Below are 25,641 nucleotides of genomic sequence, written 5' to 3' on the forward strand. Positions count from 1 at the left end.
GAATCATCCAACAAAGGACGGAGCTGCTTGAGAGGCGTTTTGGTCAGCTCTAAACCTTCATTACTTAACACTAGTAAACCATTATTTACAGAAGATGACACCAGTCAAATAGAGTGAGTGTGTGCATGACACCGGACATATTTTTTCCTAGCTTCGTCCCTGCATCCGACCCTTTTTATTATTTCAAATTAGTGGAATGCAGATGCCCTCAGGCGGATCGATGGACCAAACATGTTATCTTACATGGAGTGATAATACTAAACGTGTCAGGTCATGTGCTTCCATGTTGGACGGTCTGTCTTTCATTCACAAATGTGGCCTTCAAAATCCCTGCCACACTCGCCTTTATTTCCTAGACGATATGGCTACATTTCCCCAGGTTTTCCTCATGCATTGTCCCGATAGCCAAAATCAAGCTTTCCCGGACTATTAGTGCTCTAATGTCCCCAGATCAGCTATAACAGCATATTGCACATTAACAACCAATGCACACCCATGAAGTCACCAGTATCAGAACCCGCCAGCATCAACGTTGAGCTTCGCCACTCTCGGCAGGTTCGACATGCATTACCTGTCCACAAGAAAGATTGAGCGGTGTTGATGGTGGCGGGTGTAATCAGCCAACATATCACGGAGATCTGGCCATGGCTAGTAGAGGAAAACCGAACTTTCAAGCCGGCTTTTGTTTTCCTTATTTTGGTTAAATGGTTCAGGGGAAAAACCTTTTGCCCCAGCTCGACATGTCAAAAGATATGAGTGACATAGTTAGAAAAATGGGAATGTGAGACGACCTTAACAAAAGAAAAGAAAAAAACGTGCGTTAGTACTGTACGAAAAAACAAAACAAAAAAGATTATGTCTGATCCCAGGTTCGAACTGGGGACCTTTAGTGTGTGAGACTAACGTGATAACCAACTACACCAACCAGACGTTTTGTTATGTTATGTTAAATAGCAGGTAATTATAGAATGGAACATAGCACAAACTAATCCCAATTTGACATGGGCTCTCCACGATGAGAAGCTGAGGACCAGGCTCTACGGTTCCAGAATAAAAACTTGGGCTGCAACCAAAGCTACGAGGGCTTTTCGTGCGGGCCGATTAAGCGGCGAAGGCGGTCAAAAGAAGGCCCGTGAGCCGGTGACCAGGGTTGCCGGTGCCAAATGGGGGTTCGCACTCGCAGCAGCCGCCGCCGCAAGATTGCCCGGAGGGACACCGCGCCGGCGGCCACGCACCGCCTGCCCGACGAGCTTCTCGAGTTAGTATTCCTGCGTCTCCCCTCGTCTCTCCAACTCATCCGTGCCGCCTGCACCTGCAAGCGCTGGCGCCGCGTCGTCGCCGACGGCGGCTTCCTCCGCCGCTTCCGCTCTCTGCACCCGCACGCCTCCGTGGTCGGCCACTACCGCGTCCAAGAATTCTCCCGCTTGTTTCCGCGTCCACCTGGCCGCAGACCCGTCTTCTTCCCCTCCTCGGCCTCGCCCTCATCGGACACCGTGGACGCGCGGCACTTCTCGCTCGACTTCCTCCCGGCCCGCGGCGGTGCCTACTGGGAGCTCGCCGACAGTCTTGGCGGCGTCCTCCTCTTCCTCAAAGAGCGCACAGACGCGCCGTCGTCCTTCTTCGCCTATCCCCCGACCTCGTTGTCTGCGATCCCCTGACGCGGCGCCACAGTGCGCTAGCTATACCGGCGAAATTTCACGGCTGCTACTGCCTCGGCGCCTTTTTGCTCGACGGCGACGCCGACGAGACGGGCTGCCGCATCGGCATGTCCAACTTCAGGGTTCTATATGCCATCTTCTGCGAAGGCCTTGCCGGTACCTTGGTGTTCTCCTCCCGCAGTAGCCTCAATGGCGACGGCTGGACCCTCGTGCAGAGCACGGGGCACAGCGGCATGCCGGAACTCCCATTGTTGACCAGCATCCACTATGCGGGGCATGACAGAGAGTCGGTCTACTGGATGACGGCACAAGACACTGTCATTGTTCTCGACAAGGCCACCGCACAGTTCTCGTTTTCCTCTCTCCTGAATGACATGCACCATGTGTCAGACAAGGCCACCAGGATCCGGGTCGTCGGCGGCGAGGATAGTCCAGTGCACATTGCCGTCCTGACCAGACACTTCCTCGAGATATTCGTGCAAGCAGAAGGCAACAGCCAATGGGTGATGAAGACAAGGATTGTATTGTGGCGGGCGATCCGTGAACTGTTTGGGGACAAGAAACCGCAACTGCACATCACCATCGAGAAGCTGAAGGATATTGTCTGGGTGGCAGAGAGGTCCATCGTACTGGGTACAGAGGAAGGTGAAGGGATCATTTCCATGGACCTTGCCACCATGGAGTTGAAGCGCGTGTCCGAGGGGATCAAGTACCATGGTCCGGCATACGAGTACCACTTACCTTGGCCTCTGACAATCAGAGCTTGCTTACCTTTGTAGATGGCCTTTATGTTTCAGGTGCTTATTCTCCCGAGTACTTTCATTTTGTTGTTACTTCAGATTTCGGAACACCTTGTGTGAAAGGTATAAAGTGTAACACCATTAGCTTACTTAATGATTTACTGCCGATAGTTATAGGAATTTGGTAAGCAAGTTTTACTATTTCAGTTCACTTCGATTGGTAACACATTATCTGAATTGTGAGGAGGTGAGCATATTTCGTACAGTAGCTAGCAAACTCCCTGCTCCTTGTCAGTCACACTCCATTTTCGTATTTCAAATGCACTAAACTTGCCAAGCTTCTTCCCCGTCATGTAACCAGACATGAGCCGCATGAAACAAGATTTTTCTTGTCATGGGTTCTTCAGTTGTGTGGATGTCTCAGGGTTCTTATATATTCCCATTTTTCTTTTAAGACTATTCTGCTTTCAGCAACAATTTATGGCTTAGATGCACTTTTTCTACAAAACTTTCAGCGTTCTGCTGTTTGTACTCTTGTCTACCAATTGGGGTTTAATAGTGCATATACCTCCTACTGATTCTCGAGAAAAAAATTGGCCTGACTGTTGGCGTGCACCATTTTGAATTGCATCTTTTTTCTTCTCAGTTACACAACCCTACATCTTAAACTATGTTTTTGCTATTTGCCATTTGCTACTTCATTTTTTTCTGTTACTTTTTGACTAGCAATGATGATTCAGTAATGATAGTATTGCACCAGCGCTCACACCTCACTGGCTGCCGAGGAGACCAAATGTGCTGCAGCTTGTAGATGCGCCTTTTGTCCTCTGTGATTCGTGGAAGGCATGAAGTTCTACAAATTTCATCATGGGTGTCATCTCAATGTGTCTATGCATTAAGATTCCTAATGTTCAGGGTACATGTTTCTCCTTCATAAAGTTTACAGTTCATATTACTTGCTGCCGAAAAAGATGAAAATTGGAGAGCATTACTATGTTTTTTCACTGTTACTTTCATATTACTTTGCACCTGCCCCATTTGTGTGAAGAAAAAGAAACCAGGTCCATCGGCATGCTCCATTTGCAAGAATTATTTGTATGATCTGGAAGTATCTACTTGGTTCACGACACAACATTTGCATGGTGTTTTATTTCCTTCTTTTTGTATACACTCGTACAAGATAGCTTTGGATCATAAAGGGTAAAAGGCACATCCATGATCGTAAAGCCTGAGCAGCACAAAAAACCCAGAGAAAGCAACACAAAACAGGAAAGGCTAAACACTGAGCACGGATTTAGTAGGGCATAGACCTGCCACGGATTTTGACCGTCATGGCTTCTACCCTTTTTTTTTCTACAAACCTTTCAGGGTTTTGCTGTTTGTAGTCTTGTTTAACAACTGTGGTTTTCGTAGTGCACAGACTTGCAACGGATCTTTGAGAAAAACATTGTGTCCTGACTGTAGGTAGGGATGCAAGAGGTGTGCCAGCAGCAGTCCGCTTAGATGTTCTCACAGTGCAAATTGTACTAATCATATCAAATAGAAAAATACACTTTATTTGGCCAGCGGAACAATAAAGCTGACTGATGAGGAAGTAAAAGCCATCGCATCCTTTTCTTCTCAATTACACAATCCTACACCTCAAACCATATTGCTGCTGTTTGCCTTTTGTTATTTCATTTTGTGTTGTGTTGCTTTTGACCATCATGATTCAGCTATGACAGTGTTGTGCCGGCACTCACATCTCATTGGCTGCCGAGTAGACTAAAATGTGCAGCAGCTTCGGCTCAGAAGAACCCAAATGGTTTGCCTTTTGTCGAGAGGAGATTCGTGGAGCCCAGAGACACTACAGGTTTCATCATGGATGTCATCTGTAGGGGTCCATGCATTAAGATTCCTAATGTTCAGGATACATATTTATTCTTCATGACATTTAGACTTCCCTAGGCTTGTGCACCTCAAAGAGATGAGAATTGAAGAGCTGAGTTATGTATTTTCACTGTTATTTTCTACTTTTGTACAAAGAATGAAAAGAAGTTCACTACCATACGCCTGCTCCATTTGTGTGAAGAAATAGAAATTCACTAACATTTCATTTCATCCTGCTCCATTTGTGTGAAGAAATAGAAATTGACTGTCATTTCATTTCATCATGGTGTCATCTTAATGGGTCCATGCATTAAAATTCCTATTGTTACACGGTACTGGTATCTCCTTCAGAGATGAAAAATAAAGAGCAGGGCAAAAAAATCACTTGGATCCGCCTGCGCCATTTGTGTGAAAAAACAAAAGAAAACATGTGCGTACTCCATTTTTAAGAATACGGTCTGATCTGAAAGTATATTACACTTGGTTGACAACACATCATTTGCATGATGTTCTTTTCCTCCTTTGGATACATGCTCGTGCAAGATAACTTTGGATCAGTAATGATCAAATGCACATCCATGATCGGAAAACCTGAGCAGTACAAAACCAAGAAATAATACTGAAGACACACACTCGACTTCATATCAGCTCATACAATGAGAAGTTGCAAGTTAGATTCACAGATCTAGGTACAACGGTGATACCAAAGATAGATGAACTACTGAACATGGGCTTCAGGACTGCATTCCAGCAAAGTTGTTGTCCTTGATAAATTTATGTACAGGTTACTTGTCCTGGCCTGATAAAAAACAGCATGTTGCAAAGCTGGAAGAAGATAAAAGACTAGAGTCAGGTCAAATTTCTGATCGACGTAGAGACATGCCAGGACTAGAAAAGGGTGCAGCCAATGCGTGTCCAGCCTCTGTTTACCAGGAGAAAAGTGCACAAGCAAAAGGCAGCTAACAAAAAGAACAAATGGGGAAAACAGAGCCACTGAAATTCAATCGCTGCCACTACTACTGTCTGTTACTTAACATGGTTGCATCGAGAAAACATTTCATATATGCACTAAGCACTGATGTTGATGCTGATGAGAAATCAATCATCATCATTGGTACTGAGCTATCATAGCATACTTTAGATAGGACTTCCAGACCTCTACTCCCACTCATATTCACGAGTGCGTCAGCTCACTAAGCGTGGGAGCATCTCCAGTTCTCCACAAGATGTTCCAAAGTATATTGAGATCTTGACGCTGAAAGGTGAATAGCAACATAACAAATGCACCTTTTCAGGATCGGTAATGGAAAGCAAAGAGAAGTTGCAACCAGCCACGACAAAAGCATCAAGCATGCAAGGAACAGAGCTTTGTCACAGACAATACGTTCACAGCAACTGCACATTTCATTCATTTCAGAGCGAAAGGTTAGACTCCAAGTTTCTAAGTTTACCAGGTACTAAAGGTTCAGACCTAGCTAGCTGCTATAACTGCTAATGGTATGAAGTACATGATCCAAGTAAAGCACATATTAGCATTTATTCCTATCAATGGTTCTTCAGAGGATTCTGTTTTTGGCCCCAGATCAGAAGGCAGGGGCCTCCTCCTTCTTTGCCTTGGGCTTGTTCTGTCCCTGCACCTCCAGCAGCAACTTCACCACAGACCTCATCGGTGGCCGGTTGTTCGGGGACTTGTTGACACACAGTAGGCCGATGTTCAGAACCCTGCGCATCTCGTTCTTGAACTGGTCGACGATCTTCTGATCAAGAACAGACTCAGCGCCATTTTGATCAATGTTGTCGCACACCCACGCCACCAGGTCCTTCTCGCCGATCTCTGGTGCCATAGGGCTCTTGCCGGTGACAAGCTCCAGAATGACCACGCCGAAGCTGAACACATCGCTCTTCTCAGTTACATGAAGGGTGTAGGCATACTCTGCAATGCACAAAGGAACAATCACGCACACGATTCAATATATGTATTCTGAAGACAAGCTTTTAGCTGTAGCATCAGTGCACAACTAAGTTAAAAGATTATGCAGAACATGTCATGTAAATGTATCTTTCAGCAAGTACTAAAAGAGAACAAGCTGAAGGTAGGAGCTGTTGTAAATATTGTCTAAAGTGCATATCAGTAACAACATTTTGCAGAGCATAGCAGTTAAATGTACTGAAACATTTTGAGGAGACCTGAAACATGGTAGAAACAAATCAGGCATCAGGAACTCACCAGGAGCGATGTAACCGCAAGAGCCAGCGATGACGGACATGGTGGCTGGGTCATCTCCAAGAGTCTTGGCCACACCGAAATCCGCAACCTTGGCGCCAAACTCGGCATCGAGCAGGATGTTGTTGGACTTGATATCACGGTGGACAATGGAGGGCACGCAGTCATGGTGCAGGTAGCAGAGGCCCTCGGCGGCATGGACAGCGATCTTGAGCCTCGCCGGCCAGTCCAGGACGCCGGCCTTGGCGCCGTGGAGCAGGTCCCCGAGGCTGCCGTTGGGCATGTACTCGTAGACGAGCAGCCGGCAGGCCCTGCTGGTGACGGAGCAGAAGAGCTTGACGATGTTCTTGTGCCTGATCCTGCTCAGCGTGGCCACCTCGGCCTCGAAGGTGTCGTCGTCCTTGCTGTTGTCCACGGCGGCACCGTCGGCGGTTGTGGTCGCCCAGAGCTTCTTGACGGCGACGGTCTCGCTCCTCGGCCCGACGACGGAGCGGTACACCTTCCCCGCGGCGCCTTGGCCGATCACGTTGCTCTCGTCGAGGCTGTTGACGATGTCCCTCTCGTCGAAGTCCACCCTGTGGAAGGACGTGAGCACCCAGGTCGCCTTCTCGCAAGCGATCTCGGCGGCGCGTTTCTTGTAGATTCTGTACTTGTAGGTGAACCATGCGAGAGCGATGAGCAGGATGATGGCCGCCGTGGAGAGGATGGTGGCGGCGAGGTTGATCCGGGCGCGCTGGATGGCGTCTGGATCGGCATTGCGTGTGCATAGCCCGTAGCAGAGGCCAGGGTTGCCCAGGAAGCTCTCTCGGTACCTGGAGGCGGTGAAGAAACGAGGCAGAGGTCCACCGAGGTTGTTGTAGGAGAGGTTGAAAGCACTCGGGTGAAGGTTCTGCAGTTGCGCGGGCACCCCACCGGAAAGCTCATTGTTGGACAAATCCAGCATATCCATACCGCTGGTTTCACCGATCTCTGGAGGGATGATTCCAGTGAGGTGGTTATGCGAAAGGTTCAGTCTTGTCAGCCTCTTGAACCGTCCAAAGTTCCCTGGGATCTCCCCAGAGAGTGAATTGCTGCTCAGATCAAGCAGGAAAAGCTGGGAAAGCTGAACAAGCGAGGGAGGCACCCGACCGGAGAAGCTGTTATCTGAAGCCACAAGCTCTTGCAGGTTGCTCAGGCTGCCCAGCTCCGCAGGCAGAACACCAGTGAACCGGTTGCCCTGTATCTGCAGGTTGGACAGGCTCTTGGCACCAGCAATGGCAGGATCAACCGTGCCCGACAGAGCATTGGACCGGAGCGGGCGTCATTTGCTTTGTTTTTTCTCGCGCAGGCCGGCCGGGTACATCGCGCAGGACACGGCACGGCCAGGTGGCGTCCCGGGCGGGGACACAAAAGAACGCGAGGAGGAGGAGGGATTCTCTTCAGCGAGGCAGCTGGCGTCCCGGGCGCGCGGGGAGGGCGTGGGCATGCTTTGCCGCTTGCACGACACATAATTAAGAATTAATGACCGCGATTAAATTAGCTTCCCGCTGCCAGCCTGGCGCCAGCGCGTTGGTCCTTCCCTCGCCTTCTCACGTACATACGCGCGCTTCACCTGCATCATTGAATGCTCACCTGCGAAACCAAATAGATTTACAACTTCCCCTATTTTTTTACTTCCACACAAAATTCGGTTACCGCAAACCCTCTCAGAAATCTCAAGATTTTTTTCAAACTAAATTCGAAATATTCAACCACAAAACAAAGAAATTTCTAGCTAAAAAAAACTGTACCTTATGCATCAGTCCAAGACCAGCAGGTCACGACCTCCAGTCATAGTCCTTACTTCTTTCTCATTTCTTTTACGCAAAACACATATAAAATAGACAGAAAAAAAAAAACAATATTTTGCTCTTGCGTGTAGTTCAACTACCGCCACCGTTTGGAAACTCCTGCGCACCAATCTTTCTCTATAATACATCATACTTACTCCATTTGAGCAAAAAATAGAGTAAAATTCAAATATAGCCTATATTTTTAATCGGTAACAATAATTCTCGGCGGGTAACGGATAAAAGAAACCTGAATATAATTTCTCATCTGGAGCCGCATTTGTACAGCAACAACAAATATGTTACAATCCTTTGGGCTACTACTCAACATAATACAAGCCAGCATCACCATGTCAAGCGAGGAAGATGTCACTTGCAAAACCACACACGGCGAGTCTACTGAAACGAAAATTAACACAAGCAGCGTTTGGTCGTCTGCGACCACAAACCACTTGAACAAAACAACATACTACTACTACTCACCCAGCGAGTTAGCAGCCTCGTGCCCCGCTCCGTCGCCGCCGAGGGCCACCCGCCTCCATCGCAGAACCATCTACATATGTCAGCCTGCCAAGAATCACAGCTCAGTATGTTGTTTCACAACACCAGCTACTTCAAAATATGTGTACACCAGACACTCCAAGTTATTATGACGTAACCCATTCAAGAAATCTGTCTCAATCCCTCTTTACAAAACAACATCATCATGTCCATGTACAAAGAGCAATCAATAGGGGAACAAGGCAAAATACTTATCAGATGACATATGCCAGCACTCAACTATAGAAGAAATCACACAACTCTACCAGTAAATCCTCCAACAAATTCGACCAATGCCCAGTTCTGAAATTTCATGACATTGCCAAAAGTGAAGCTAACACTCAAGCCAATCGGAAGCTACCAGGATCCAATGGTAATCAATATATGCTGCGTATGATAGGAACTTTATTTTAGACTAGGGAAGAACCTTAACACCCAGGTTCAAAGTATCCGGAGACCATAACAGTATAAACAGAATGGCAGGTATAAAAACATCATCCACTCTTCAACTAGGAACAAATTAACAAGCTGTGTAACTTCTATTCAATTGTCCTACTCATTTTTTAATGTTTGGGGGGCATGAAAATTCTAATGCAAATTGTATTGCATAACCACAAGTTGAAGACAACGACAATCTTGTCGTGGGGATGAATAACACTAGCAGTACCAGCATAATTGATAGACTCAAACAATACCAAATCATGTCCAGAATCATATGTAACACCGCAGCAATTGTGGCTCATGTACTACTATTTACAAACAGGTGAAATCAACAAAATGACACCCAGGTTGCATCAGATTTTAATTAGCTACTCCAAACAAACATAGATCCATCACCTATGCATCATCACAAGCTTGACAGGGAAAATCATCTAACAATGCCAAGTTCCAAAATTTCATGACCTTGACAAAAAAAAAATAGGAGGCCATTTCAACTCCAACACTCAAGCCAATATGACCAATCGGAACATACCAGGTTCTGATGGTAATCAGTACAGCTGCGCAAGATATTGACTTTTTTAGACTACTAGGGCAGAATCCTGGTTCGGTCAACGGCCTGGGCCTGGGGGGGAATGAGAAGTCTCACCAGGCGTCGAGGACGTCGGACAAGACCGCGAGGATGGAACCGAGGCGTTACACCGGACACGAGGAAGGAAAGGCTGCCGGATCTCATGGCCCCAGGCGCCATGAACCTGATGCAATTAAGAGAAACAAGAATGCTTACTGTCAAGCAAATATATAACAATAGCACTATCAAAAGCTAATTATAAGTTGCAGCTACTACATAAGGAACAAGATTATTGTCAAATGGACTTTACTGGAAAAAAAATCATGCTTAATAAAGCAAGTTGTGACTATAGAGAACTAGCGTCCCACGACCTGATGCTTTCGATGTGTTGATTAATAAAATAAAGCATTACAGCAAAAGATTCAGACCAAGGAGCATGGAAAATAGGGAGCATTTCTAGAACGCAACATCATCATGTCCATGTACAAATAGGGAGCATGGAAAAAACTATTTATCAGATGCCAGCACTCAACTACATAAGATATCAAAGATTTCTATCAGTAAATCCTCCAACGAATCGACACCAAATCCTCCTCCAATGGTAATCAGTATATGAACTCAATCACTCAAGTCAATCGGAAGCTCACAGGATCCAATGGTAAACAGTATGTTGTTTGACAAGAGCAGCTCCTTCAATATGTGCACAAGAGACACTAGAGTTATTATGACATAAATCATTTAAAAAGTCTGCCTCAATCTTCACAACAAAACATCATCATGTACATGTACTAATAGCAACACCGTAACAGAGAACGCTAGTACTACTCACCCAGCAAGACAGCGACCACGTGCCCCGCTCCATCACCGTTGAGGGCACCCGCCTCCATCGCAGCACCAGCTACATATGTCAGCCTGCCGAGAATCGCAGATCAGTATGTTGTTTCACAACAGCAGCTACCTCAAAATATGTGTACACGAGACACTCAAGTTACTATTACGTAAATCACTCAACAAAACTTTCTCAATCTTTACAGCACACATACTGATGTTCATGTACAATAGCAACAACTAGGGGAACATGGCAAAATACTTATCAGATGACATATGCCAGCAATCAACTAGATAAGAAATCACAGAACTCTACCAGTAAATGCTCCAACACATCAACCAAAGTGTATCTAGGAAGCTATTTCAACTCAAACGCTCAAGCCAATCTGAAGCTACCAGGATCCAATGGTAATCAATATATGCTGCGTATGATAGGAACTTTTTTTTAATACTAGGGAAGAGCCTTAACACCCAGGTTTAAAGTATTCGGAGACCATGGCGATATAAAAAGAATGACAGGTATAAAAACATCATCTACTGCTCATTCTTAAATGTTTGGGGACCATGAAAATTGTAATGCAAACTTCACAGATGCATAAGTTGAATCAACTAAATGACACCCAGGTTGCATCAGGTTTTAATTAGCTACAGAAAACAAACGTAGATCCATCACCTATGCATCATCACAAGCTTGGCAGGAAAAAATCATCTCAACAACAGAACAAGGCCAAGTTCCGAAATTTCATGACCTTGACAAAAATAAATTAGGAGGCTATTTCAACTCAAACGCTCAAGCCAATATGACCAATCGAAAGATACCAGGTTTCGATGGTAATCACTACGGCTGCACCAGGTCTCGACTTTTTTAGATTACTAGGGCAGAGTCCTGGTTCGGTCAAAGGCCTAGGGCCTGGGGCGAATGAGAAGTCTCACCAGGCGCCGAGGACATCAGACGAGACCGCGGGGACGGAACCGAGGCGTTACGCCAGACGCTACGAAGGAAGGGCTGCCAGATCTCATGGCCACAGACGCCATGAACCTGATGGAATTAAGAGAAATAAGAATGCTTACTATCAAGCAAATATATAACAAGACTATTTATCAAATGCACTCTCCTGGAAAAAAAACACATGCTTAATAAAGCAAGTTGTGACTATAGCGAACTAGCGTCCAACGACCTGATGCTTTCTATGTGTTGATCAATTATATAAAGCATTACAGTAAAAAGCTTCAGACCAAGCATCAAAGTCGAGCAATTGAATTGGCTAGCTGAAGCTAAAATTGATAGAATCGCAAGTCCAAAAGAAACAGGGAAACAAATAGCTAGCTATCTAAACCATGTCATAGATAATTCACACATTATGATCAGAAGAGTGCATGCAGATCAAATTCAGCAGAGATAGCATCTAACGTGGGAACTTATTAGTGTTTCCAAGCAGACAAGAAGGCTTCTTTTTAGAACTGATGCATACAGTTTCAGGCTTCCAGCTATCAGTTTGTTCTCACGAGTTCATGAATCCTAATAGAGCTGAATAGCATAACATAATGCAGTCACTGAATCGCTTGTGAAGAAACAGTTCATGTCAAGGCAGGGCAGGGCAGTTTGCCATCACATGGCCATATATACATCAACTAACATCCCCACCACAAGAGCAATTCTACTAGCAGCCTGCTGGTACAAACATCACAAGAAAAGTACTAAAAACATCCTACTACTTATACCAGTGCCAGTATATCTGTCATTAACCAAGACACCACACAATCTAGGAATAACCAGTTGACGCAAGAAATCAATGGGACAAGTGTCCATGCACAGAGCTCACATATATGTAGTAGCCAACAGAAATGATAGTAAGCAACAACTTCAAGATGATCAACTCGCTACAGAGATGGCAAATCAATGACTACCTTTTGTCCTTCTAAACAAAGTATTGAACATTTTACATGGAACTACCAGAAACATATACCAGATATGCCACCTCAAACCTCAAAACATCTACCAACCAATTTTAATTGAGAATTTTGTTATTTACTCGATGTGACTGGTGTACTACAACCAGATTTAGACATGTTAAATCAATTAAACAACACCCAGATTGATAAGGTCCAGATTCTTAGCTTTGTAGCATGCAACAAGATACCAAATCTCAGCTTCGTGCCAGATTCTTAGAAAAGATGCAATTTTTAGCAAGATTAGATGGAGGAAAAGGAGAGAGACCGCACGAGGCAGTAGCAGCTCAGAGTGCTGGCAGGCAGTAGAAGATGGCGTGGTCACCGGAAGACGCCAGCGGCAGCAGCTCCGGCCGTACTGCAGGGAGAAGCAGCCAGGGCAGGGGAACACAGATTCATCATCCGTGCCTCCCCGCCGCCATCCCGGCAACACAGCGAGCCCCTCCCGCAGCCCATCGTCACACGACACAGCTGTTTGATCTGTTGCCATCAGTGATCTTGTAAGTGCAGAACTCTAAATATTAATGTAACAGGAAGCAAATAATCTACAAGAGATGGAGAACCAATGACTGTATTCTTCCACAATGTGGTAATAAATAGGTACAGGAGATAAGGGAAAATACACTCATACTACTACAGATTAGCAACAAACTCATACTACTAGAGTACCTAGTCTATCTGCTGCATATACATGCTGAGAACATGTTACACTAGATAGGCTTTGCAAGCAAGGCATGGATAACAAATGAGCATGGTCATACTAGGATAATTTATGTACGTGCACATGCAGACTGTAGATTGTTGACTCACACACAAACAGATGCAACCTAGAGCTACTAGTAATTAGTTTGCTATTTTGGTTAATTTTAAAGAGATAAAAGAGCTGCCGAACCGCTCGCTTGTAGGTGCATCCACACACACCCGGCAGCACAAGGAACCGCAGACAAAACCAATGAACATAGACATTCAAATTTGGATTATTATTAAAAAACTTGGTGACATTATATTGTCCTGTCAGATCGAAAATTTATCCCATGCATACAAGGGCTGATATATACATGGAAGGCTGGAACACATTTAAAATCCTATACATCCCTTCCTGCAAAATGGGCATACATGCGCCAATTGTTTAACAGGTAGGTTAGGCGTGACCTGAAGAATAGCTCAGCTGAACCAACACTATCTAACAGACTGAACAATATTCAGATGCATGTGGCTTCCTTTATTGGCTAAACGTTCAACGGGAGAAAAGCTACAAAATTTAGCAAGAACAGATGCAGTAGGAGGAGGACAGAGGCTTCACCGGGATGCAGGGGCTTCGAGTGGTGGCCGACATCAGTAGGTCGCGGGCGAGGTTGCCAGAAGAAGAAGACGCCGGCAGCAGCACCTCCGGCCGGAATGCCCCGCCGCCATCCCGGCGCCGCAGCGAGCCCTCCGGCCGGCCGTGGTCACACGCGCTCACCGGAAGCAGCGACTCGGTCTTTGGCTGTGAGTTGCGGTGGAGCGGCCTGGAGATGCGGTAGAGGAGGAGGGACGGCCGGAGCTCGACGGAGCCAAGCGGCGGCACCGCTTTGGCGGATTCCTGTGGGTCTATGGATCGCCGTGGGGGATAAGGAACGGTGGTTCCATGCCATGGAGACGGTGCAGGAGCAGGAGTTGGTGCCGGTGCGGTGGTCGGCGGCGCGAGGGCTCGCCGGAACCAGGCGGGATTTGCCGGCGATGGAAGGGGAACGGGAGGCGGAGCAGAGTTAGAGAAGGGTAAAAGACGTGAAAGAAAGAGAGTGGTCAACTCCCCTAGCTAGAGAAGGGTAAAACACTTGCACTACATGTGCATATGGAGAAACTCTCTCCACATTTGCCGTGTTCGACAACTTCGACAACTAAAGGTCGCATCCTTCATCACCGATAGACTCAACTCCCCTAGCTAAACAACTACCTACAACTAGCGTCTGTGATGAGATAACAACATCAATATCATATAGGGACATGTCGACAACGCCCCAACCTCGATGTGTAATACTCCACCGAGAAGCGATTGTACGTACTAGGGCATGAGCGAGAAGGCAAAATCAAAGGGAGAGTCCCAATGGTCCAACTTTTCAACCCCGGCCACAACGTTCAACAAGTATAGTCGAATCACCCTTATATACCTATAAGGGCCGGCTCTAGGATTTGGAGGGCCCCAGGGCGAACTCTTTAAATGGGCCCAATTTAGCCTGCGTGCATGGCTAGATGGGCCTAATTGTTTTCTTCTACCTTTTCCTATATACACTGTGCCAGAAAAAATGGGCCTTAGTTTTGGTTGGACCCCGGGCCGTCGCACTTCTTGCCCTGGCCCAGAGTCGGCCCTGCCTATAATAGTACCTCATGAAATAGGAGGAGGGTTTCCAACCCTTCCTTGTGCAATATCAAGTTGGCTCCTATTTTTGTGGTTCCTGCTATGTCAACTCTAGCTTTCATTCAAAAGTGGTGATTCCATGTGACTTTCTCTTTGTTTGTGCACATGTCATATGAACATGAAAACCTCCAAAAGAGGTCAAGTCTTATAAGAGTTGGGTGGGTGCCCCGAAGTAGGAATTTTCCCTATTAGTTCATAATCCACCATCATGATAGTCCTTTTTGTGAAGCGAGTAGCCACTTAAGAAGTCGAATGTTGTGTATTTGGATTTCGCTCTTTACACCACACTTATATACCTATATAGGACCCTTCATTGCGTGGTTTCAAGCAAAACCCTATGTAGTGGGCCCCGTGATGTCTACCCGTAACATTAATCCTGGAGTGGTGATTCCATGCTAATTTTTCTTCATTTGTGTTAGAATATGTCATATGGACATGGGAAACAAAAAATGAAGCAGGGTTCTTACTAGAGTTGGGCCAGGGCCCCTAAGTAGGACTACATGCAAGAGTTAAAGAGTTTGTCACCCTTCCTCGAGGCGATTTTAGGTGAATCCATGCCCGTTAGGCTCCACCAAGTCCGCCCCTAGCTTTTCATTCAAAACTAGTAATTCCGTATGACTTTCTTATTTGTTTGTGTTATAATCATTATTGTTCAAAACATCTGCCGAATCAACGATTGATAGTCAAATTAATCGCTACTCGGGACCTGACTGTGTCAAACACCTCAAATCGGCTGTGTTAATCTTTTGGCCCGACCTGTCGCTATGATAGTTCGATTACTAGGTATGCTCCCAATCAACTGCTATATTTGGGCAAAAAATAGTCGCAAATTTTTCAACGCCAATCGCTTGTTCAGCCGTTACACCGCCCAAATTGAGTAGTTTTGTGAAGCTCTTCCTCACTAGTACCTTGTCATCACCGACGAGCTCCTTGTCGTCACTGATCAATTCCTCGCCTTTGCCGAGTAGACTTCAAATACATGATCTTGTCCGCCTTGAGGAGTTCGTCGAGAACCTCAAGGCCACCTTCATTAGTGTAGGTGGTTGAGTTGCAAGAGGAATCATACCTTGGCTAGGTAGTTGGAGAATATAAAGTTCAAAGGTTGGAGGAGGAGAAGCGAAAGGAAGGAACGTGGTGCCAGCTAGTGGCTCCTTAGTCGCTCGTGACCTTGAAGATTAGAATTCATAGAGGAGAAGCTACTTGGTTTAATAAGATTTTGGGCTCTAGAGAAGTAGGGCTAGAAATATGGAGGACCGTATAATATTTATTTATTATATACACATGTTTTAAGTGCTAATTTTATGTAGATTGCACCGATTAATATCCGACCAATTAAAATCAGTTAATCCTCTTAATTCTAATTAGTTTGGAGTACTTTCAAGCCGACCGAGCAGCTAACGATAAACAATTTCCTTACCATTGGTTATAATAGGTTATGGGAACATGAAAAACGAAAGAATATACACAAAGATAATCTACAGTTGTCAAGTGTGATGCCATGAGTAATGTACGTGTATATACATGCACAAAGACGGTGTAATAAATGCAAAGAATTTAAAGACATGTAAGAAATATCTCAAATTATTGAGAAACTATTTTGGGGACGCAAAAAACAGACCCTGCAACTCGATAAGGAAGCTCTGCCTGTCGCGCGCTCAGACGAGGGCTACCAAATATAGTTTGGAGGAGGTACCTCTATACTTGGTGGGATCAGCAGCGGGATGGACGGGCGAGATGCATGATCGGTGATGCGAACTGGCTAAATTGATCAAAACACGAGAGACGAGGTGAGATGAATGTCACAAATATACTGCAACTAAAATGGTGTACTCCATCCGTTCATAAAACGATATCAAAAATTTATCTAAATCCAGCATATATATATTTAGACAAAATTTCAACGTTATTTTATGAATAGAGGTAGTAATTAAGGAAACCGAGCGGGAAAAGTAATTTGCGCCGCAGTCGAATGACCATCCAACATCTGAAAAAAAAAGGAAAAAAGAAAAAGAAAACACACGCATTACTCATGTCGTTCTCGATTCCCCATATCCCTCTTTTCTCTCACAATACAAATCCCCCGCCGGGAACCGTACCCAATCCCAATCCCCCGCCGTCTACTCCGGCCACCATGCCGCCCCCGGTCACTTCCCCCGCCGATGGAGCCCTCCTGTGCCAATCGCGCCGCCGCGCAAACACTAGCCGCTCCCATGCCGGCGCCGGCGCGACCGCGGCTGTTCAAGACGGCGGCCGGCGCAGGAGGACGGGGCCGACCGCAGTACGGACTTCTGGTCGCATCCCGAGCCGTCGATTCGCCATCCGTCGGAGCCGCTGCTCGTCCACGGGAACCACCAAGGTCGCCGCCGCTGCGCGAGCTCCGGCACCCCTATCTCGCCGGCGTTTTGAAGGGGTCAACCTGGGCCATGGACGCGGCCGTGTGCGCCGGATGGGGCCCTTCCGCGACCTGCAAGTCCCAAGCCCCGCCTCCACGCTGCCGTCCAGGAGCCACCCAAAGGTCGAAATCTTCGCCTCTCGCGCTAGAGTCGACACAATAATTTTGTATGAGCGCGTATTTGCTGAACTCCTACTTCAGGCCACATTGCACTAGATCACTCTAGGTTTTCGTACTAGTACAGTAGTACTAGTACTGCCTGGTTCAAAATTGCATTGTATGCATCCATACAAATTTTCGCACCTACAGGAAATTGAACTGGTTTTGCATGTATCTTCGTTGTAGGTGTGGCTGGCAAGAATGCAAACCAGCCTGTGCGTTTACCGCGGCGGCGTGCGATGGCAGCGGGTGGCCTACTTCTTTGACTCCGTGGCCTTTGGTAAATTTCTGGTTCCTCTTCTTTGCCCTCTAGGTTTTTCTGTGATAGCACGGCCATCTAGCTATACCTATGTGTGTTTCATATGTTGTGGATTCGATATGAAAACTCAGGAAGCATATTGACGGTTTGATGGTAGTGGGTTTTGTTGGAATGGTTGCAGGTTCATCTTTTTGTTGAAGAACACTAATTAAGGCTGAATGAATGCTTCAGCTAGTCTCTACTTGCATTGCGTGTCATCTGTGGTAGTTCAGGATCACATCAATTCAGCAGCCTATCTTTTCTGCCCTTGAATTGATTTTTGTCCTGTGTTGCTTTGCATAGTAAAAGCCTAGCTCAAGTATCCCTCTTTCTCTCACAACCCGAGCCATCCCGTCGGGAACCCAAATTCCCCTTCCCCGCCCTCTACTCCGGCCACCATGCCGCCCCCGCTCACTGCCCCCGCCAACGGAGCCCTCCCGTGCCCTCAATCGCGCCGCCCCGCAAACACTGGCCGCTCCCCTGCCGGCGCCGGCGCGACCGCGGCTGTTCAAGACGGCGGCGGCGCAGGAGGACGGGGCCGACCGCAGTACGGACTTCTGGTCGCATCCCGAGCTGTTCCAAACCCTAGCTCCGGAACACGACCACGGCCAACCTCGCGCTGTGCATCGATTCACCATCCGTCGGAGCCGCTGCTCGTCAACGGGAACCACCAAGGTTGCCTCCGCCGCGCGAGCTCCCGCACCCCTGCCTCGCCGGCGTATTGGAGGGGTCACCCGGGGCCATGGACGCGGCCGTGTGCTCCGGATGGAGCCCTTCCGCGACCTGCAAGACCCAAGCCCCTCCTCCACGCTGCCGTCCAGGAGCCACCCAAAGGTCGAAATCTTCGCCTCTCGCGCTAGAGTCGACACAATAATTTTGTATGACTGCGTATTTGCTGAATTCCTACTGCAGGCTACATTGCACTAGATCACTCTAGGTTTCCGTACTAGTACTGTCTGGATCAAAATTGCATTAGAAATTGAACTGGTTTTGCATGTATGTTCGTTGTAGGTGTGGCTGACCGCTGACAAGAGTGCAAACCAGCCTGTGCGTTTACCGCTGTGGCATGCGATGGCAGCGGGTGCCCTTCTTCTTCTTCGACTCCGTGGGCTTTGGTAAATTTCTGGTTCCTCTTCTTTGTCCTCTAGGTTCTCCGTGATAGCACGGCCATCTAGCTATACCTATGTGTGGTTCGGATGTTGTGGATTTGATATGACAATTTGGGAAGAATATGATGGGTTGATGGTAGTGGGTTTTGTTGGAATGGTTGCAGTACCCTGTTCATCTTTTTGTTGAAGAACACTAATTAAGACTGAATGAATGCTTCAGCTAGTCTCTACTTGCATTGCATGATGTATGTTATTCATCTGTGGTAGTTCAGGATCACATCAATTTAGCAGCCTATCTTTTCTGCCCTTGAATTGATTTTTGTCCCGTGTTGCTTTGCATAGTAAAAGCCTAGCTCAAGTGTTGCTGATACTTTGTGAAAATGAAAACAAAGTCCCTAGATCAAGTGTTGTGTTGATTACAAGCTTCTGTGATTACCCCCTGCCCAAGTGAAGTGCTTGTCCGATCTTAACATGCTACTCCCTCCAATCCATAATAAGCATCGGTGATTCAGTATAACTTCAGTACAAAGTTGTACTAACTCACCGGCACTTATTATGGATCGGAGGGAGTAAAAGAAATTGCCAACCTGTGTCACTTGAATTCTATTTTAAGCGGCGTTTTAATGGTTCAAGCCCTGCCTGATTCTGTATACATTGCTACTAAGGGGTGCTTATTTTGCAATATTAAGCTGATGCATATGTTGGTTCAGTTTGAACTCTACATGACATGGTTCTTATTATTCTGTTTGCAGCGGGCCTCGTGAGGATGTCACCCATATTGATTCTTCTGGTGTTCTGAGGACGCATGCTGTGTATATCTTCCCCCTGAGGAGGTTGAACCAGGCCATCTACCTGCTCCACACTTAATAATCTACTAATGTAAGTCAAGGAAAATGATTGTTCAATGATTATAGTGTCCAGAAATCTACCATGATGGTCTTGTGTAATCATGTGCATCATGGCCTCTCTCAGTGCTGAGATATATTTGTGTAATTTATTCTGGTGTAATAGCTAATATGACAAGAAATGGTGTATCAATTTGTTAGCTCATATGGTTTGGGTCTTCGTCAGGTTTGCTTTCTGCAAGCCGTATGAGTTTTCAGCTGCCACTTTGGTAATGAAGTTGTTCTGTTGCTAATATGCAGGTATATACTTTATTTCGCCTGGAGAACGAGCACCTACCCGGGCTGCTCCTGTGATGGTGGGCTTGTGGTCCTACGAGTACAGGATCTACCTGGACGAATTGAAGAACGCCGGCAGGTTGGGCTGAGTGAACCTGCCGTGCTCCCACGCTGTTGATGTCTGCAGCGGTGCACTGTTGATGTCGCTGGAGAGGACACCACAGTCTTCGCCCCCCCGCTACTCGGCGTCCAGGATGCATCAACATCAAGTAACGGTAATATCTCTCTCCCAATCTTGGTCAATCGGTATGTATTGTTGCTGCACATGGTGATATGATGTGCGCTTTATTATGCTCTTGCCAATTGCGAGGTGTAGATATGCAGCTTGCATGTTGTGTTGTATTTTACTGTCCCAGCCTGGGCTGAGAAGGGATTGTGGAAACTTTGATGATGTGCATTAGCTTTGCCTTGGTGGTTGTGTGCTGTCTGGTGTTGCGGAAATTCTGGTTGATTGTATGTCACAATGTCACATGTGTTGTGACGGTTGTCTTAATCGAATATGTATTGTTAGTTGTGCAGGTTTGGATGCCAAAAGATAGGCAAGGTCGTGCAAAATTTTTGAGCACTCCCTGGCTTTTTCATTAGTTGTTCTTTTTGGTTTTTTCTTTAGTTGCTTAATTCCCCCATGACGAAGAAAAATATAACAAATTCCAAGTCATAATTGGTCTATAAAAATTATATATGGTTCTTTATATTATCATTCATGGCTGGTGCTTATTTTGGCTTTAATAGGGTAGGCATTATTTAGCTCATAATTTGCAGAGAAAACAAGTGTACTAGCCCAGGATTATTAAGAAGAGTAGGAGGAAGACTAGATGGCAGCTAGCAGGGTAGAAGCTGTAGCGGCCTGGTTATGACGATTCATTGTGCCAGCCTATACCCTAAAGGACTTCTTCGTAACACACCGTCATTCATTCATGTGTTGTCTGTTATTTGGTGTCTCATTATTTTGCTATTTGGTCAGTTAGTTAATGCTCATGCTTATTCTGCTACATGCTTCTTAGAAAGTTGGAACATACAAAGTTCATTGCATGGATTACGAGTCTAACGACTAGTCTAGAATAGTCGTGCGACTAGTCTATGAGTCCTAACTTGACTGTCGACTAGCTTGTTCGACTCGACTAATTCGAAGAGTGGAGCGGCAAGCGGCTAGTTGTGGACTAGGCTAGACTAGTCGTGGTATTCGAGCCGATCGACTCAATTCGGGGTAGACTACTGGCCAGAGGTGTCGGTGGAAATTAAGAATGAAATCCACAACTTCTTAAATAGAAGGAAGTTTAGAGCTATGGAGCAATATTTAGATGTGGAGGATGAAGCTGAAGTTCAAAGACATTATTTCATCATCTAGACAAGATAATTTGAGGCCTATGCCATGAACTTATAGGTTCTAGCATTATTATGTTACGTAACTTGTGTTGAACTTATGTCGATTTAGTTACTAAATCTCCTATCTGGTTGAGTATTTTGTACTAGCTACTGCTACTGTACATGTCGACTAGTCGATCAGTAGTCTAGACTAGTCACGACTACTCTATGAGTCGGTACCCCAACGACTTGGCTCGACTCCTCGACTTGTAATCCTTGGTTCATTGATAGATGGCCTATACTGCAGTTTCTTGTGGAGTCTCAGAGTTGTGTGTTATATCGCCTTATATGGTGTCAAAAATAAGTATTTCATAATGCAACAAAAAATATATAACAGTGTGTTACAATGTCACCGTGCTTCCCCCAGAATCCAATGGGAACACGGTAGTGTATTCATTCTAATTACTTAATAATTAATGCCTTGAGTTAGCATTCATGGGCTCATTTGGCGGTAATATGATAGACATGATTTAGCTAATAATTTGTAGAGAATACAAGTGTACTAGCCTGTATAAGTTGCATGGGTGTCATGTTGGCTTACAAATTTCATTAGCTGTTGCCAATAAATAAATATGCTCTAGAGCTATCAATGATTTTTTGATTCTTTTTGTTCCATGATTTTTACATGGACTAGATGGCAGGCAAAGCAAAAGCCTGTAGTAGCTGTTGTAGCAGGCTTCTGCATCATGTGTTTGAAGGAAGCTGTGAAATAGAGGGGTGGCAAGCAAGGAGATGACATCTCTGTATATGCAGCCTCAGCCTTGCAATTATGTACTGAGTGCTTCTAGGGCGAATTTGTGTTCACTAAATTGGAATTAGATGGTAGTGCGTTGATGGTCTAGTGTAGCACTCCCTTGTCACTTCAGTTTTGTTGTTTATTACAAATTATAGATTGTAAGGTCAATTACTGTGTTGTTTGACCAACTTCTTAATTGCAGGGGGATGACAATTCAGTTGTTTATTCAGAAAAGTTCAAGGCTTAGAGCTGTGGCACTTCTAAGCATGCTAATGTAAGTTCTCTTTTCGCTTTCAGATGTGAGAGGGTAGTAGTTTTATTTGACTATGCATATGGTGTCTATGCATAGTACAGATTTTTATTTAATGCGCGCTAAACCTGTAGCTTGAGTCCTTATTATTTAAGAGGGTTTTGTCTATGATGTCACTGGTTGCATTTGCTGGAAGTGATCTGGACTAAGAATAAAGTGGCTATCCTCTTTTGCGATTCAACACTATTTGTCCTGAGACTTTTGCCATATTGATGCCTGTCCTGCTATTTATCTCGAAAATATGAGTTCTGGCCCTAAACTGTCGCCTAATTGTTACCTTACTTGGAACCTTAAACCCGATATTTTATTAGTGTGTTTTGGACCTGGATCTTGAGTTCTTGTTATTTAAAAAGCATTTGTCAGTAGTGCTGCTTGTTGCCCTTGTTGTAGCTGATGGACTTGAATGATCCAAGTGGCCAAGGTCTATTGTGATTAGACACAATGTTTACCCTGGTGAATTAATTTTGTTGCCTTATTGATGCCCGTCCTGTTGCTTATCTCGAAAGATGGATTTCTGCCACTAAAATGTTTCTGAATTGTTGTCTGAATTAGAAACTTTATCGAGCTTATTGATGCTTGTTTGGTTTGAGTTGCTTGCTTGCTGGGTTATGAATGAATGAATAGAGTGACAGTTATATAAGTAATCTTTGTCTCGGAAATAAGCAAGGACTGACTGACTGACTGACAGTGTTTAGCGACCTGTACTCTCTGATGTTTGCTGCATGCATATCATAGGGATGCTGTTACTTATCAAGTTATCATTGCCAAGAACGTTTCTCTCGATATACTTCCTATTTTTATTATTCACTATTTGCAGCCATACACTTTCTGATCATCTGTTTATGCCAATTTCAAATTGTATTCATAAATGCTCAATCTGCTATAGACCTGACCATCTATTGTTCAAAGGAAATGAGGACTAGGTGGGATCATGAGAGGCCGGGGTAGCAGCTGGAACCTGTAGCTGCTGCCCACAGCCTGATGCATCGCTTGGAAGGAAACTGGAAGACCCCGGGGACAAGCTCGGACGAATTTCCGTTCAAGCACGTTGCTGAGTTCGGCATATATTTGGGTATGCTGCATGTTGTGTTGTATGTATTTTGCGTTTTGCTGTGCAACAGCTTTGCCTTGTCTTCTGTGTTGTGGAAATTATCGTCGATTGAATCTTGCATGTCACATGGTTTTGTTACTATTGCCTTAGTTGAAGTATATAGTTTGCTGTGCAGGTTTGAATGTCCAAAAAACAGTCAAGTTCATGCCAAAATTTTGCACACCCTTTGGTAGGAGCTCGGGTCCTGCCGTGTCTAGGGCGTAGATTGTAGGGGAAGGAGGGAGGCTGTCGCGGCCGAGGAAGAGGGCGGCGGCGGCAGGGAGCCGTGGCGGCGTCCAAGGGCGGCGCGGCGGCTAGGGTTTGGAGAGACCGACTCCTTTGGGAGTCGGCAGTAATATTCTGATTATTGCTTGATCCTTCTCGTACGATTACAACCAGTATTTATGAGCTGAAAACTAAATAAACTAAATGGGCTAAGCCCCTAATTGGGCCCAGGGTGGGCCCCCTCCTGGAATATGTCAGGCCGGTCATAACACCCTTGCTAATTGATTTTGATTAACTAACTAGCTTAGTTACTGGTTTTATTTGTTAAAGAACTTCTGCTGATCATTGTAAATAATTGGAAGAATAATTATAGTGTAATGTTTGTCTGGTATTGACATGCTAAAAGAACTTGCTAACTGTAGCTTCATTTCATTAATTATCATTGCTTCATATAACAGTAGCCATACACTTCTGGTTATCTAATTCTGGTTGTGAGGCTATTTCTTACTTTTACATCTGTCTGTGTTAGAGATCTTGACCACGGCGACGACTTGCTCCACTTGGAACGACGCTGAGAACAAGGACAGCTACGATTCGTAGAAAGGTATATCTCACTGCTTTTTCTGACAAGTTTGTGATTTTTGGTGCTGCCCATACTTTCAGATCTTAGGATTTTGCTGCATTCATAGGGCTGCTGTTATCATTGTTCACCTTTTCCTTTTAAATGTAAAAGATGTTGTATGCATAGTCTGGATGTATGCAACTTGTTGAAACTTGTATGCTTACCCTGTGCCATGGATGTGTCGTATTGCGCTTGAATGTATGATTTCCTTGTCCTTTTTTGCTCAAGCTCTGCCTGCCATGGATGTATGCTCTGTCCTTGCCTGCTGCATCTAACTGTTGCGAATTTAGCTTGCTGGTTGGAGTGTTTGGTTCTGGTAACCTGAAGTTCTAGTTCTCATTGATCTCTTTTTAATTGGTGATTGTTAGTGTTATCTTGCGGTATAATAGCTCAATATTATGGTCTTCTTAATTAGTGGGTTTATATTTACTCTGTAGCTTATGAAAGCTCAAATATCATGCATAGATCTGACAATCATGTGTTTGTTCTTGTTTTTGGCGGATACTGCGGAGGTTATATGCTGCTGGAGACCTGATGCATCACCTAGGAAGCTGGAAGACATGATGCTACCACCTCTTTGTAGCAGCAGCTTTCTAGCACCTTGATGCTAAACATTTGGATGCCATGTAACGCATGAGCACTCCAGGTTTCGGATCCGGAAGTATGTCCTAATGCAGAGATCTTGTGTTGTATGTAACCGTCCTATGATGGGATTGCAGAAACCTGCATGATGTGCATCAACTTTGCGTTGCTGGTTGTTTGTTATTGGCGTTGAGAAAATTCTGGTTGAGTGTATGTTGATATGTCACATGGGTTGGGACTATTGTCTTAGTTGTAGTCATTGCTTTGTGTGCAGGTTTGGATGTTCAAAAAACAGTCAGGGTCATGCCAAAAAAAATCGGCACAACCTGCATCTTTTCTTTAGCTGATCATAATTCCATGGTACCAAAGTAAAATATAGCAGTTTCAAAGTCGAATTGATGTTGCTAGCTAGTCATGCAACACTGATATGCAACAAAGGCATAACCAGAAGACAGAGAAAGACAACATGTGCCCTTGAGAGCAACCTCTTTCACTTGCATTCCTCCTTGGCAACTGTCAAGACGAATCTGCAGCATTTTCAGCGAGAG

General features: G+C 45.3%; 1 protein-coding gene, 1 long non-coding RNA gene and 1 other non-coding gene across 3 annotated transcripts; 1 reads left to right on the forward strand and 2 right to left on the reverse strand.

Moving 5' to 3' along the window:
* Positions 1 to 856: 856 nt before the first annotated feature.
* TRNAV-CAC lies at positions 857 to 930 on the reverse strand. Its single transcript has one exon. It is a non-coding gene; the product is annotated as a tRNA-Val (tRNA).
* Positions 931 to 5,833: 4,903 nt separating this feature from the next.
* Positions 5,834 to 14,614, reverse strand: LOC124656678 (receptor-like protein kinase HSL1). Its single transcript, XM_047195382.1, has 7 exons — positions 14,563 to 14,614; positions 13,930 to 14,216; positions 13,669 to 13,725; positions 12,895 to 13,140; positions 8,783 to 8,866; positions 6,495 to 7,713; positions 5,834 to 6,200 (listed from the first exon to the last, which is right to left on the reverse strand). Exons 1-7 carry the CDS (start codon positions 14,612 to 14,614, stop codon positions 5,851 to 5,853), a joined length of 2,295 nt encoding a protein of 764 aa, XP_047051338.1. The 3' UTR covers positions 5,834 to 5,850.
* Positions 14,615 to 18,883: 4,269 nt separating this feature from the next.
* On the forward strand, positions 18,884 to 25,334 carry LOC124657811. Its single transcript, XR_006988874.1, has 6 exons — positions 18,884 to 18,988; positions 19,735 to 19,861; positions 20,128 to 20,378; positions 22,467 to 22,538; positions 23,484 to 23,646; positions 24,419 to 25,334. It is a non-coding gene; the product is annotated as an uncharacterized LOC124657811 (long non-coding RNA).
* Positions 25,335 to 25,641: the final 307 nt, after the last annotated feature.

The sequence above is a fragment of the Lolium rigidum genome, chromosome 5 (genome assembly GCF_022539505.1).
Source record: "Lolium rigidum isolate FL_2022 chromosome 5, APGP_CSIRO_Lrig_0.1, whole genome shotgun sequence".
Taxonomy (NCBI): domain Eukaryota; kingdom Viridiplantae; phylum Streptophyta; class Magnoliopsida; order Poales; family Poaceae; genus Lolium; species Lolium rigidum.

What these genes read in the sequence shown, in the direction of transcription:
- LOC124656678 (XM_047195382.1), bottom strand. Translation starts at nt 14,614, where the DNA reads ATGTCCCTATATGATATTGATGTTGTTATCTCATCACAGACGCTAGTT. An exon ending in ATCACAGACGCTAGTTGTAG is followed by an intron (nt 14,217 to 14,562) that starts GTAGTTGTTTAG and finishes GGCGATCCATAG; the next exon opens with ACCCACAGGAATCCGCCAAA. An exon ending in CCATGTATATATCAGCCCTT is followed by an intron (nt 13,141 to 13,668) that starts GTATGCATGGGA and finishes ATTAATATTTAG; the next exon opens with AGTTCTGCACTTACAAGATC.